Below are 14,273 nucleotides of genomic sequence, written 5' to 3'. Positions count from 1 at the left end.
CCATTAGTGGGCTCAGTATGGCACTATAATGTTGAAGTTGCTAATACATGCTAATTGGTAATCTTCATGGATTATAACTTAAAAGATTATATAGGACATTATAACTATCCCTTGTCTTTTGAGATTAAGTTTTTTATTTTAAAAGAAGTTGTATAATTTGAATATCCTCTGTATTTTTTACAGTAGGTTTTTTGGATGCGTTTAATCTCAATTCTTAAATACATTTCATTTTTCTTCTAAAAGCCTCAAGTTTTTCCTCTTCATATTTGTCCTGAATCTTCATGGAATTGATGGACAAATGATACCTGAGAGAAGACCCAAATTTCTGTTTTCATACAGCTATCCAGTGGCCACAGCACGGATTATAAACTGATTTATATAGCTATATTGCTCACCTATCAAGTTTGCCTGGATATGTTGGGCTGTTCCTGGGGGCTATGTTCCCTTTCATTGTTTCTCCAGTCTTTTGTCTATTTGTCCATCAAATGTTTTCTATTAAACCCAGCTTGTTTGTCAACACTGGTTAGTTGTTTTTTTTTTTATTATTATTCTGAATTGTGAAGTGATTTCTTCTTTAAAATTAATTGGTGAAGTTCCATGAAGCATTCTTTTGGGATTTTTTAAATTAGAAATGCATTAAATTTCTAGACTACTTTTGTCAGAATTGTTGCTTTATGCTGAGTCATCCCCATGAGAACCATATAAGCCCTTCAATTGAGTCTTTTAAAATGTCCTTTAATTGTGTTTGATAATTTCCACCTCACATTCATACTTGCCTCTTTTGGACAAATGTCCAAAATAAATTTCCTAGATATAGCATTTGATGTCTTTTCGATCATACTATTTTTCTAACCTTTAGTTAGATACTATTCTTATATAGAGGAATAATTTTTGTATGTTGATTCTATAACCGACTTTCTATGCCTTCACCATTGATTCGAATAATGTATAGATTTTCTTGGATCGTTATGTCGGCAACAATGTTAATCTGAAAATGCAACTTTTTTTCTTAATGAAAGTTCTCCAACTCTATATGCCTTGTCTCATTGTTCTGTCAGGAATTCTAATTTGAATCATAGTAGTACTAAAATAAACTCTACCTGGTCACACAGCGACTTGTTTGCATTTTTAAAGAACTCCTTTTATACATTTCCACAAATGACAGTAATAAATGACTTTTTTTCTTGTACTGTCTTTTATTTGGTATGTGACTAGATTTAAATTATTATTTCATAAATTCTTCTATCGTGAAATGTTATGGAATGCAGTTGAGACTTGGTGTTTTGTTTTGCTTTTGGTAGCCAAACCTTTTTTTCTTTCTCATAATCCCTAGGATAGCCTAGAAATTTAAGACTTTGATTTGGTGTCTGAAATAAATCCACAACTGGTTAGGAAACTAAGCTGGTCAAAAAAAAAAAAAAAAAAAAAAAAAGAAGAAAGAAAGAAAGAAAAACACTCTTCCCAATTTAACAACTCACCCAAATCATTAAGCTTCTATTCCTGTTAACCAAAGAAGAAATACCAACTTTAAAAAATATGATATCCTTCTTTTGAAATAAGGAATGGTTACTAAACTTCAATTTGAAGATTTAAGAATAAACAGTAAAGAAATGAAGAGCACTTCTCCATTTTTATTTCCTGTTTGTAAGTGGAGTTTTTTTTAGCAGATTAACATCATGCAAGCTCTCTCTTACATCCTGAAGATTGGAGTGAAAATGCACTTTTTCCTTTAACTATCTCTTTTATGCAGTCCCCATGTCTCAGAACTAGGTTTAATGTTATGGGATCAATGACAACATTGCGTAACTGAAGGTGGTAAGTTATGTAACCAGGAAAGAAAGGGATTGCTCTGAGAATTCTGATCAATGTACAGTTAATTTTGTTTGAGGAAGTAAGTAAAACCTGAGTGAGGTGTGTGTGTGTGTGTGTGTTTTCAAGCAAGCTGAAAAATCACCTAGTCTCTGCTTTTCTTCCTCTTGGTGTGTAATTTAGAAAGTGCATCATGTGACACACAGGACAACAAGATGGATACGTTTCTTTTTAGTGCATTCATGCCACCAAAATGCCTCAATTACTGTCCAGTGGTAGACATGTTTCTACCTACAGCCTTCATTCAAAGCTGCACTTCTAATGCTGATGTTAATACATTGGAGAAAGCCAATGGAACATTCTGTTCTCACAGACACAGCAGTCTGTGGAAGCTGCAAGAGAAAACACCAGCTAACCTAGCTAGATAATGGGAAAAGGAAGTGCTGCTTAGAGTCCACTGTGGACCGGAAGGGACAAGCCCCATTCCTTAGTCTCCTGTAACATAAAGCAGTGGGGCCCTCAAGGTCATTAATATAGTTCCTGCCTTCAAGTTCACATCACTGGTCAGGGAAAAATCCACGTACAGCTTATTCTGTGAATAGGAACAGAGCTTCCTCCAATTGAGATCTTAGCTCACGTAGGAAAGCTGATATTGTCTTTATGCCTGTCTTCCTCAAAAATGAGGAAATGTTGAGAAAAATCACTAAGGGAAAAAAGAAAATATTTAAATCCTGAAGGCCAGATGATTCTGATTTAATTTTGGCTTTCAACACCAACAACTATGTACGGTTACACCTTCCACCTGTGTCCGTGTACATCAGCTACTCTGATGCACGGTAAAATTTTTGTCTCTGTCTCATTAGGAAGTAATTTGAGGAGGTCAGTCTTGCTCTGTTCCTTGTGCAGTGTCTTCAGGGGCTGATCTGTCCATTCCAGGCCCTGGATGGGCTCCCATCACAGGTGGCATATTTTTTATGAAGATTTGTGAATTTGCAAGCCATGGCAACAAAAATGGAGAGACAGAAAGAAAAAGAGACCTTCCATCTGCTGGGTCATTTCCCCAAATGGCCATGGCCCCAGTGACCAGGACTGGTTCAGGCAATAGTCAGGAGCTCAGAACTCTGTCCAGATCTCCCCAATAGGTGGCAGGAGTCCAAGCACCTGGGCTATTCCCGGCAGAAGACTGGATAAGAAGTAGAACCAGGACTCAAATTGGCACTATATGGGATGCTGGCATTGAAAGTGCTGGCTTAACCTGTTGTACTACAAATGCTGGTCCTACTGGCATGTTTTGTTGGTGTGTTGTCTTACTGTATCCCCACTTCCTGTGTGGCATTCTTGGGGCCACAGTGGCTCCCTTCCTATACCTCACCCAGAAACAGAGCAAACTCATTCTGTGCTAGACTCACTTCCCCTTTCCTTTTCCTTTTCTTCTTTCCTTTTTTCTTCTTCTTATTTTCCTTTATTTATCTCTCTCATTTTAAACATTATTTATTTTTATTGGAAAGGCAGATTTACAGAGAGAAGGAGGAGAATAGGAAGATCTTCCATTTTGCTCATTCACACCCCAAAGTGGCTACAATGGCTGAGCTAATCTGAATCCAGGAAGTGGAAGGTCCTCCTCTGGGTCTCCCACATGGGTGCAGCATCCCAAGGCGTTAGGCTGTGCTCTATTGCTTTCCCAGGCCACAGGCAGGGAGCTGGATGGGAAGTGGAGTAGCCAGAAAATGAACCAGTGCTCATATGGGATCCCCAATGCTTGCAGGGGGAGGATTAACCAATTGAGTCATTGTGCTGACCCCTCACTCCCCCATTTATTATAGGGCTTGCTTTCCAAGTCTTCCTTCCCTCTGATATCACATCCTCTGAGAGCCTTGCATGACTGCCCCAATTCTTTCCAGTCCTACTTAGCCTCAGATGTTCTCCATCATGTTACACTCTATTTGCTCCCTGTCACGTATTACCATGTGACAGTGTAGTGCAAGTTTTCTTGTTGACCGTATTCACCTGTGGTTCAGATTTAGGTGCGACAGGGCCTCTGTCCCTGTCTGCACTTCCTTTCTCTTCCTAGGGCCTCTAACACTGCCTAACATGGGAGTCTTTCAGTAAGTGTGGTTCAAGGGCAAGAGAACAGCTACTAGGATAGTGTTACTACGATGCCAGCCCCTGGGAGAAAAAGCACTGGAAAAATCCGTGGCTCTTTCCTTGCAGTTCCTATTTTGTGGAGCCTGTCATTTTATGGAGCGTATTGGTTTTTTTAGAAAAACTGGTGAGGTAACAGGGCATGGTAACAGCACATAGGGAAGACGCCACCATCCCGTAGGTTCTGGGTCTTGAGTCTGTCAGGAAACAAAGGCTTCCTAAGACACGGACAAGCAGGCACAGGGTTCAAGAGCTGGGGCTGTTAGCCATCGGCTACTTGCAGTTTGTGAGGAAGTAATTAAGGGTTGAACTGGAGGGCATCTGGAATTCTTGACAACAAATGCTGACCATCCTTTCATAGGAAATGTGCATCTAGACTTGGATGGGTCTCCCAAAACACTTCCTCCTACAAGCAAATCCAGTCTGAAGACGAAATTTAAATTTGACCTAACATAGGGAACTTACACCTGAGAATAAACATGAGGAAGTCTGCACACAGTTCTTCCTTGCTTGGAAGGTGGATTTAACAGGGTCCTCCTGAAGAGTCTCAGGGGTCGTTGGACCACACTGGAGAACCACTGCTTGAAGTCAATTTCCACATTTTCAGGTTGGCTCAGAATGAGTAAAAAGACTCATCCCTGAAGCCTATCATCACAGAGTTTCAGAATTATACAAACTTTATTAATTAAAAACCAACAAAACCAACCACATAGAACCCAGTGGGAGGATGAGAATGGTGTTGGATACTCGGTAGCAGCACTAGAGCAGTTAGGTGTCAGCTGCTGAACACTCAGAATGATTCCCGATGAAGAGTCCTATATCCATTGTCATTAGATGCCAAATGCAAAGGGGGGCATTTTTAAGCAGGAATAATCTCAGAAACCTTACCTCCTATTTTACCCATATCAGAAAACAACAGGTACTTTCATCTCCATACATGGACAATGGGACCTAGAAGGCAAGGGCACCCACCACAGCAGAGTGGCGAAGGCCATGGTCAGGACCATGTTGGAGTTTGGAGAATAGCTCGTGTCAGATGAAGCAGAGGGGCTCCAGGGGAGGCTAACAAGAAAGAAATGCAATGAGAGAGAGTCTGATGTTTGTACACAGTGAGATGAGATTTATGCTTTTGGCACACAGTTTGAGAATTTAGTCGTGTAGATTTACATTTGAGGAAAGATCTTTTCTTCAAAGCACTGTCTCTGTTTAGAATTTGTATATGTCACTATGGTTTTTCATTGAATGCCTAGTTCTTCCAGTGGAATGCAAGCTGCACAAGCTCATGGCCCATAATTTGCTCACTGATGAATTGCTGGTGTCTGGCTCTGGCCTGGTACCTAAACAATTTGATGAGTGAATGTTTGTGAGCATTTATTAGTGAACTTCTCCAAGATTTGGAAATCTGAAAATGATACCGCTGTGACCTCGCAGGGCAAGCCCTCTGTGTAAGCCTTGGATGCAATGCCAGTAGGTCCTCAGCTATCCAATGATATGATTTCTTGTAAATGTAATAGCAGTCCTGAAATTTGCAAGTTATATAAAATGTCCTCAACCAGTAACCTACAATCTAAAACTTCTGACTTTTTTTCTTAAATTAGTGAACTTCTGCAAGACTTGGAAAACTGTGAAAATGATCCTGTGGCCATAGCAGAATGTTTTGTGTCCAAGGTAAGCATAGTTCTCTTCCATGAGCCAACCAAGATGGATACAGAGCATGAACGGTTTTCATGTTCAAATTTAAATGATTGGCTTCTTCCATTAATCTCTCTGGGTTTTGTTTTTTTCAGTAACAAGCAAAAAGCTAGACTGTTACTGGGGAGAGGGAGAGGCTATGACATTGTCCTAGAATTTGTAGTTACTGAGGAACTCATAGTAAAATCTTGAAAGGTAGGAGAGGACATTGGAGAAGAATATTAGAAAAATAAATATGTATAAAGTATACCACTAAATCAGTTATGCAAATTCATTTCATGTTTCATATTTGTGGCACAGTCTGTGTCTATATTTTCAAAAGAAATTTTGAAATCTGTATAGATGTGAGGGTCTTTAGAAGTTGGTGGGAAATATGGCTCATGAAAAAGCTTATGGATTTCAAAATTTTCTTTGAATTCCAATTTTCACAAAGGTTTTGAAATCCTCATATATAATACCTTGTCACTCTTAAAAATACAGTAGTTCTTTGGAAAAAAGTCTCCAGCAGAAATTGTTTTGCAGCAAACCTTCATAGTTTATGGAGTTAGGTAAAAGTTTGAAAAGCACATAGGTTTCGGCAAAGTTCATGATGGTGCTTTGGGACCGACAGAGAATTAGCACCTCATGTATAGCCCTCATGCCCAAGGAGAAATGGGAGAGGTCATCCAACCTGTCCTTGCCATGGACTCATTCCACACACACAGTCCTGGCTGACCATGAAAACCCATCTGGCTGCCTTTGCACTTGATCATAGCAGCCTGGGTTTTTTTGAAGTCCTTAGAGGCAGCGGACGGGCTTGTACATGAAACTCTCCTTGCTCGTGGTGAGTATGTGCAGTATGTGCAATGTGTACATATGCTTACACACGTACACAATACTTTTTGTAAGTTGCCTGAGCCCTAATCGATTCCCCTTCAAAGATAGAAGCTTGAAAAATAGAGAGAGAAGGTAGGAGAAATTGAAAGGAGTAAAGAGATGCTGAGTGTATCAAAGAAGATATGTTAAAATAACCACAGTGCATAAACAACACAGCAGCTTTCGGAAATGTCTGGGCTTTTACTGGTAAGTGTAATCACAAGTTGATTAAAGATGTTCCAGCATACGCTCAGCACTGGCTTAATTATTCACATAAAAGTTTGTTTATGGGCCCTGTTGCCAACTCCCAGATCTCATTTTTCATTGTAATCTTGCCAAGTTTCATTAGAAGACTGACCTCAGCACTCCCCGGTTTCACATGCAAGCAGGGAAGTGGGAGGGAGTGCCGGGCCCTGGCTCAACCTGTGTCTCACTCAGCACCCTGAAATTTAGGAGATGGTGTGCTTTCTGAAGCACTACCAGCTGCTGCCCTCTGGGGAAGGGTGGCAGATTGCTGTAATTGAGAGGCCATTAATGAAGGAGGTAATGCTGGCGTGTGACTCCTGCTTTTATCGGAATTGCTGGAGCTTCCACCAAGACTCCTATTGGAGACCTGGCTTGCTCCTGGGGTATGTGGAAGTTAAGGGACTTCCTACCTCTGCTCACAAGAAGGAGTTGACATTTTCTAGAGGGACAGAGATGAAAGTTCCCTTCTGGCCGAGAACATCTTGACGAACTCTTTGCTACCTGCCTCCCTGCCTCCCCTTCACTCCCACTTTGGCTGCGAGCAGCACTGCCAGTGGAAAGCTCTTAGGAACCTGCAGGTGGAAGGGGAGGGAGAGCGAGACTCCAAGGCAGAAACCTTGAAATTAAATGGATGTCTTCACTCTGCTTACCCATTGGATAACTATTGGAAGACTAGGTATTTTGGTGCCCCACCTGCTTACCCGGTCAGTGCTTGCTGTCATGTATTTTGGCCCCTTCCTGATTGTTTCATCTCACAGTTGACTCAATTTGAAAGAGTTGAATAACTAGTAGAAAATAGATATCTATTTTTTTATATTTTGCATGTATTTGTATAATATATTCCCCTTAGTGCTGCTGAAAAGGATTTGGGCTGGCATATATATATATATAGATATAGATATATGCATATATGTTATATATAATATTAGACAGTAATGGTTAGCCTACTAGGAACTGCTGGTTTTTTGTGTAAAACCATTGTTTCTAAGATTCACAGAACTTTCAAAATCTAAGCTCAAACTTGTGTTCAATTCTCATTTAAGGAAGTGTGGCTGATTTAAAGTAAAACTTACCAATTTAAGACAACTGTAAATACCAAGAGTTCTGATGGTCCCAAATGCTGGGAAATTCAAATGTGCAGAAATTGTGGCGCTGTGTGAGTGCTGTTTGGGACGTAGGTCAGTCACAGGATGTCCGAGTCCTTGTTTTCTAATGTGGAATTTCAAATGATCATGAGGGTCTCCAAAAGCAAGGAAAATCAGCGTGATGTTGTTCAATTCCAAAATGAGTGGGATGAGAGGCAGGAAAGGAGCTGCAAGAAACTCAGAGGGAAGGAAGGCCAATCCAGGGCAAAGCTGCAGTCTGACATTCACTTACTACGAGGCCTTGGACGCGTCACTTGGCCTTTCTCATCCCTGGAGCCAAGCCTGGTTGCAGGCACCAGCGGAAGGACTCAGTGCATGGAGGAGGCCCAGGTTGAGGCTATGGCACTGAGGTTCCTGTCTGCTTTCATGAGGATGGGGACTGTCACATGAGCTTGAGGTCCAGAGGCAGTGGGTGGCATGGCTTTTCAGAAGTCAGAAATCTTAGTTTCTGCGTCCTCTAACTTGTAGTAGTTGGCAGCTAATGTAGATCTTTGAAGTATTGTGCTTGATAATCTGGTACTAAGCCTAATGTACCGCTGAGGCTGAGGGAACAGACACTTTCACAGCTATGGGAATACACAGCAGCAAAGGCCCTAAGAAGAGAAAGTGGCTGCCAGTAGGATCTGAATTTACCCTTCCCCTAGCATTTCTACAGTCAGTAGCCTAGTGCAAAGACACAATGACTAATCCCATAAATATGATGCAATTATTTGTAGTAGAATTTGCTATTGAAAAGACTAAGAACAGCCCACACGTCCTTCACCAAGTAGCAGGTTGAATAAATGATGGTATATCCATATAACAGAGTGCTATGAAGTAGTAGAAGAAAAAAGACAAAAAGCAAGCAAGCAAACAAAAACCTATAGCCTGCTGTACTGTAGGAGCCTGGAGAGTGGCTAGCAGGAATGTATCGCGCTATGGTTCTCACGGTGGGGTCCCTGCTCCTGCAGCATCAACTTTACCAGGGCATATTTTAGAAACACAAATTCTCAGGTCCCACTCCAGACCTGCTGAATCAGAAACTTCAGCAACAGGACCCGGGAATATGTTATAACAAGCCCTCTGTGAAATTGTGACATACACACTCAAGTTTGGAAATCATGAAGTTTGGAAAAGCATGATTTATTTGTCTAGGAAAGAAGATACACCTATGATTAAAAATTGGTTACTGATAAGAGATAGGGCAGAATGCAAAAGAAGAAGGCAGACTTCTTTGATGAGGATTTCTTTGTAGAGTTGAGCATTTAAAAAAGTAGAGCTTTAAGCAATAGCCTCCAAAAACTGAAAGTGAAATGAAAAACTAAAATAAACCATGTCCCAAATTGTGACTTACCACAGTAGGGGAATTCCAATTGGTCTGCAAAACATGAGTATGCTATGCATGAGGTACAGAAAATACATACTTCACTGTGTTAGTAATGATACTATTTGTGGTGGTGTTGCTGTTATTATTCTGAAGTTATGGAGTGTGTCATCGAATAAAGCAAAGAAGTATTTATGTCAGTGTCACTGAGAAAGAAAATGCAGACATTAAGAATGATCAGGACTGGTTAAAAATGCTGTCATCCTGAATCAGAACTTATAAATATTAGTGTGAACTCAGGATGTATTTTAACCTTAAGAAAAAAAATGCTATGTTCCTAACTCTGACCTCTGATATAAGGCTAGAAAGGGTCTGCCTCATAGCTGAAGTGTCTACTGCCCCAACTGGGGTCTCCAAATACAACTTCCCATCAAACAGGATCAGGGCTTTGAAAGAATGAGTATGGGCAGGCAATGCACAGAATGGTCTGGAATATGTCCTGCCATAGCAGAAGTTGAGAAGCTCCTGGAGGGGCCAGGCCAGGACTGCTGCTACTGGCCAAAGCTGAGGTCCTTGGAGCAGCAGTGAGAACAACTAACCAAATCTGCTGAAACACGCTAAATGTGTTTATAATCACAATATACAGGGATATTTAAAAAGCCAAACTGGTCAGCTTAGTAGGATGCAAGAAAACGAATGCATGATTTTGGAAATTTAACAGAAAAGTGAAACATTTCCATTGCCCTTCGTGTACAGATCACAACTGAAAAGTCACCGTTAGTTGATAGAGGGAAGTTGCTTTGGGGAAAGTTCTTAACTAATAAAGGAGGAATAATAGAAATAGAGACATCACTAGTTTGCAATACCTGGTGAATTAATGGTTGAGGTGATGAACACCATGTTTGTGAGCATCACAATGAGAAAGACAACCAGGGACCCAATGCGGCTAAAGCCCTCACTTGTATGGGCAGGGATTAAGTAGGGGCGCTGGTTTGTATCCCAGCTGCTCCACTTCCCATTCAACTCCCTGCTTGTGGCCTGGAAAAGCAGTAGAGGACAGCCCAAAGTCCTGCACCCATGTAGGAGACCAAGAAGAAGCTCTTGGCTCCTGACTTTGGATCAGCTCAGCTCTGGCTGCTGAGGCCACTTGGGGAGTGAACCAAGCAGATGGAAGATCTTTCTCTGCATGTCTCCTCTCTGTAAATCTGACTTTTCAAAATAAAAATAAATAAACTTTAAAAGAAAGACAATCAGATGTGGCATACTTCTAGATGCAAGTGCAGTTCAGCCCATGGGATATTTGTGCCAAACAGTGGAACCTAAATCAGGCACTTCTTGTCAACCACAAGGAGGATAGTGGATAGGACAGGTTAAAGGGAGCTACGGGCTTGGCATCAGCAAGGTCAAGGCTGTGATGCTGCAGGAAAGAACAGTCTGGTTTCTTCAGCAGCTAATATGTAAAGGAAAAAGTTAGATGGGAATTGAATGTTCAAAGAGACTGATATCAGCCAACTGGTGTGTAATGTATAAAGGAAATATGAACAGCCACGCTGATCCATTAGCATATTATGAAGTCACTGGATTGTGGTAATGGCATTGTGGTGATTTTTTTTAAAAAAGCTCTCGTTTTGGAGAGACATGCTAGTGCAGCTGCAGGTGAAATGGTAAGATGTCTAGAATTTGATTCAAAGAGGCATGAAAGGATGTGGGATGCAGGTAATGAGCCAATGGTGTCTTAAAAGATTTGTTTTATCTTTATTCGAAAGGCAGAGATGTAGAGAGGAAGGACATGAAGAAAGATTGTCCATCTGCTGTTTTACTCCCCAAATGGCTGCAATAGCCAGAGCTGAGCCAATTGGAAGCCGCAATTCAGGAGTTTCCTCTGGGTCTCCCACACGGGTGCAGGGGCCCAAGGTTCTAAGCTGCTCACCTAGGCCAAGAAGCAGGGAACTGGATCAGAAGCAGAGCAGCTGAAATATGAATTGGCACGCATAAGGGCTGCTGGCTTTGCAGACAGAGGGTTAACTCATTATGCCACAGTGCCAGCCCTGAGTTGATGATTACTGAAGTTAGCTCATCTTATGCCATCCCCTTTACCTATGTGTGCATGTAAGTTACATGTTTAATTGTATCCTAGTTGAATTTAACAGGAAAAATAGTAGATAAAGATTCCTTTTGAATAAGAAAAAAGTTAAAATATCAAGATTACCTTTAAAGTATGCACTCCTTTGGAGTCAGGAATGATTTCAAAAGCAAAGGAGAGTGAAGAGTTGGGAAAGGACAGAATGTGAAACCCCCAGAGTAGTTGGTCACCCTTCCTCACGTGGTAATTCCATTTCAGATTTTACCAGAGCTGCTGGTTCATTGGCCTCAACCTATTTATTAGCTGGCAATCTTCAATTCAAAAGCTTTCAAAGTTTTGTGTAGCTTCTGCTACTTTACCCACGCATCTACAAACATCTTTCTCTTCACAGTGCAGGAAAAGATTGGACAAGATTATGAAATCCACCAGAAAGATTTCTGGGGGTCTCCAACAGAAAACCAAGTGTTTTACAATTCACCTTTCTGAATGACATAGCTCATTGGCCTCACTACATCATCATTAATTGTAAACTATTTTACAGCTCTGTCCATTTTTGCTAAAATTTAAATGATTATTTGTCTTTTAGGACTTGTTTATCTGAAAATCAGAGTTACAGAGAGGGGAAGACAGAGAGATTTTCCATCTGCTGGTTGATTCCCCAAATGACTAGGCCAGGCAGATGCCAGGAAACGAACTCCATCGGAATCTCCCATGAGTGGCAGGGATCCAAATACTTGGGAGTGATCTTCTGTTTTTTCTAGTTCTTTAGTAGGAAACTGGCTTGGGAGGGAAACTGCTGAGACTCAAACCAATTTATCTGGAATGTTGGCATTGCAAGTGGCAATTGAATGCCCTGTACCATGACACGGGCCCCTGTGAATGATTCTTGATCACAGATACACGAATGATTCTGTTATTCCCGGGACAGTTGAGTTCTTTGCCTGCTCATCACATAGGAAAAGCCTGTTTTCTCTCTATGTATAAATTCATGTCAGCAGTCCTCATTGACTTATGTGCTTCTCTTTTGATCCAGTTCTAATATCTTACTATTTTTCCCTATTAATTAATTAGGGAAAAGTAGTTACCTAAAATGTTTAACCGTTCTCATATTTGCACGGAATTCATGGTTCTGCCTTTTACAAATTATTCTCCAGTGAACAAGTATCAATTGATTACTTCCCAATATCTGATAATGTGGAAAGGCATCTACGTGACTGTGATACCATGGAAATACAAAGAAATTTTAGGGAGCTAGGAGTAAGAGCATAGCCAGACAAGAGCCCCACACTCGGTGGTCAGACGTTGATGAATACAAAGCTTTGCTGCCTTGCTAGATGAGTCCCTGGGGGGAGCCTTTAATCCTGCACTCAGCAGCTCCAGGTTGAGTAGAAAAGAGGGGGCTCATTGCTTAAGCAAGACTTGTGGGTCAGGTGCACACTAGATCCTTATCCCAAAGGACCTGACAGCACTACATGGGAGACACACCAACGAGCAGAGAACTCACTGCCATTCGGGAAATGCCACTGGGTAGAACCCTACTGGGTAATGTGGAAGCTCAGAGTAGGAGCAGTTGGCTTAGCTCAGAGCTCCAGGAAGGCTTTCTGGAGAAAATAAAGGCTGACTTGAGCCTGGGGCTCTCCATTGGAAAGGGTGAGGAAGGCAGACCTATGTCTGCAAGGCGTTGAAAGAGTGTGGCAGCTTTCTCATGCCTGCAGGTTACACCAGCACATGCTCCCTGCATGCTTTTGAGTTATCTAACCCCTCTTCCACTCCCACACTTCACAGCCAACTGAGAAGCAGGAGCACCTTGGGGCAGAAACCTTCACAGCCAGGTTCTTCGTCTCTGGTCTCTGTCATCAGATTCACTGTCGCACAGCAGCTGCCCCCCACACATGTGCTGGACTCAGGTGGTGTCAGGCGAATGTGTGTTCTAGGGATAGAACAAGGTGGACGGTTGCCTGAGGGACTGACTTGGAGGACAGGCCAGTGTGACAAAAGGCCTGAATGCTAGTTCTTCATATTATTTTGAAATGAGCGTTGATGTCTGTGCTTTTCTCTTTCATTGCAGAGTGAAGAGTTCCACATTTACACCCAGTATTGCACTAACTACCCCAGGTATGTAGCAGAAAGGAAGAGAAGTACTTGTGTCAGCTTTCATGTGATTGCAGATCAATTGGTCTGATATGTGTGGTTGTCCAGTGTCGTATGCCTGTCTCTGGGAAGAATGCTAAGGGGAAAAACAACCTTGCTGAGAACAGATTACAAGGGGCACCAGGTGCTGGCTTATTCCTTTGGGCTGCAGGGATCCCTGCAGAGCCAGTACAGAGCGAAGTTGTCAGAAGAGACCAAGAAAACTACCAGCATCTTCGGTGGAAAGCCAATGAGTCAGTTGCATATGGCTGTAAGCCTGGTCTCTCTCTTCCTTCTCTTGCACCGTGTTTTTAAGATTGGGAAGCACCTCTTCCCCTAGCTGGGGAGAAAAAACGTCCTGGTTTTGCTCATTGGGTTTTGTGAACCATCTAAGTTTAACAGAGTTCACACAAAGGCAAGTTTTGTTAAGCCAAGATGAGAAGAGGAGCTCTTCATCTCCCCAGGCCACCAGCTCCACCATGCGATGACAGAGGACGATGGGTGGGGGAGAGGTCCAAGCAATGTATTGATCACCTCAGTGTAGGACCTAAGGGCCCCAGACCATGGGTCACAACTCTAGGCAGTTCTTTTTTTCTCCAGAAGACATCCACCAGCCTGAACTGACTACTGAACACCGTGTTAAATGCAACAAGTACAAAATGTTGAAAAGTGTGTTTGCAACATGCTAGAGATGTTGAGAGATTAAGGAAAAGTAGACCCCCCCATCCCACAGCCTTGCCCATTTGTCAACAAGTCCAAGTTCATCTTTGCCCTTTCCTCCTTCCCATTTTATGGATGGAGTAGCTGAGGCTCCCATGGGCAGCTTGCTGCTATAAGGATCACAAGCCAGTGAACAGCCAGGGGAGGA

The 14,273-nt window shown here is 41.9% G+C and overlaps 1 protein-coding gene across 1 annotated transcript in view; it reads left to right on the top strand.

Annotated features, from left to right (window-relative positions):
* Positions 1 to 14,273, top strand: part of PLEKHG1 (pleckstrin homology and RhoGEF domain containing G1) — a 211,655-nt gene that overhangs the window by 163,806 nt on the left and 33,576 nt on the right. The window contains exons 5-6 of the mRNA XM_004598357.3: positions 5,550 to 5,619; positions 13,344 to 13,390. Coding sequence (XP_004598414.2) covers positions 5,550 to 5,619; positions 13,344 to 13,390 — 117 coding nt within the window. The remainder of the gene's footprint in view (positions 1 to 5,549; positions 5,620 to 13,343; positions 13,391 to 14,273) is intronic.

This window comes from Ochotona princeps, chromosome 1 (assembly GCF_030435755.1).
Source record: "Ochotona princeps isolate mOchPri1 chromosome 1, mOchPri1.hap1, whole genome shotgun sequence".
Taxonomy (NCBI): domain Eukaryota; kingdom Metazoa; phylum Chordata; class Mammalia; order Lagomorpha; family Ochotonidae; genus Ochotona; species Ochotona princeps.
This window is presented reverse-complemented; position numbering and strand designations above follow the sequence as displayed.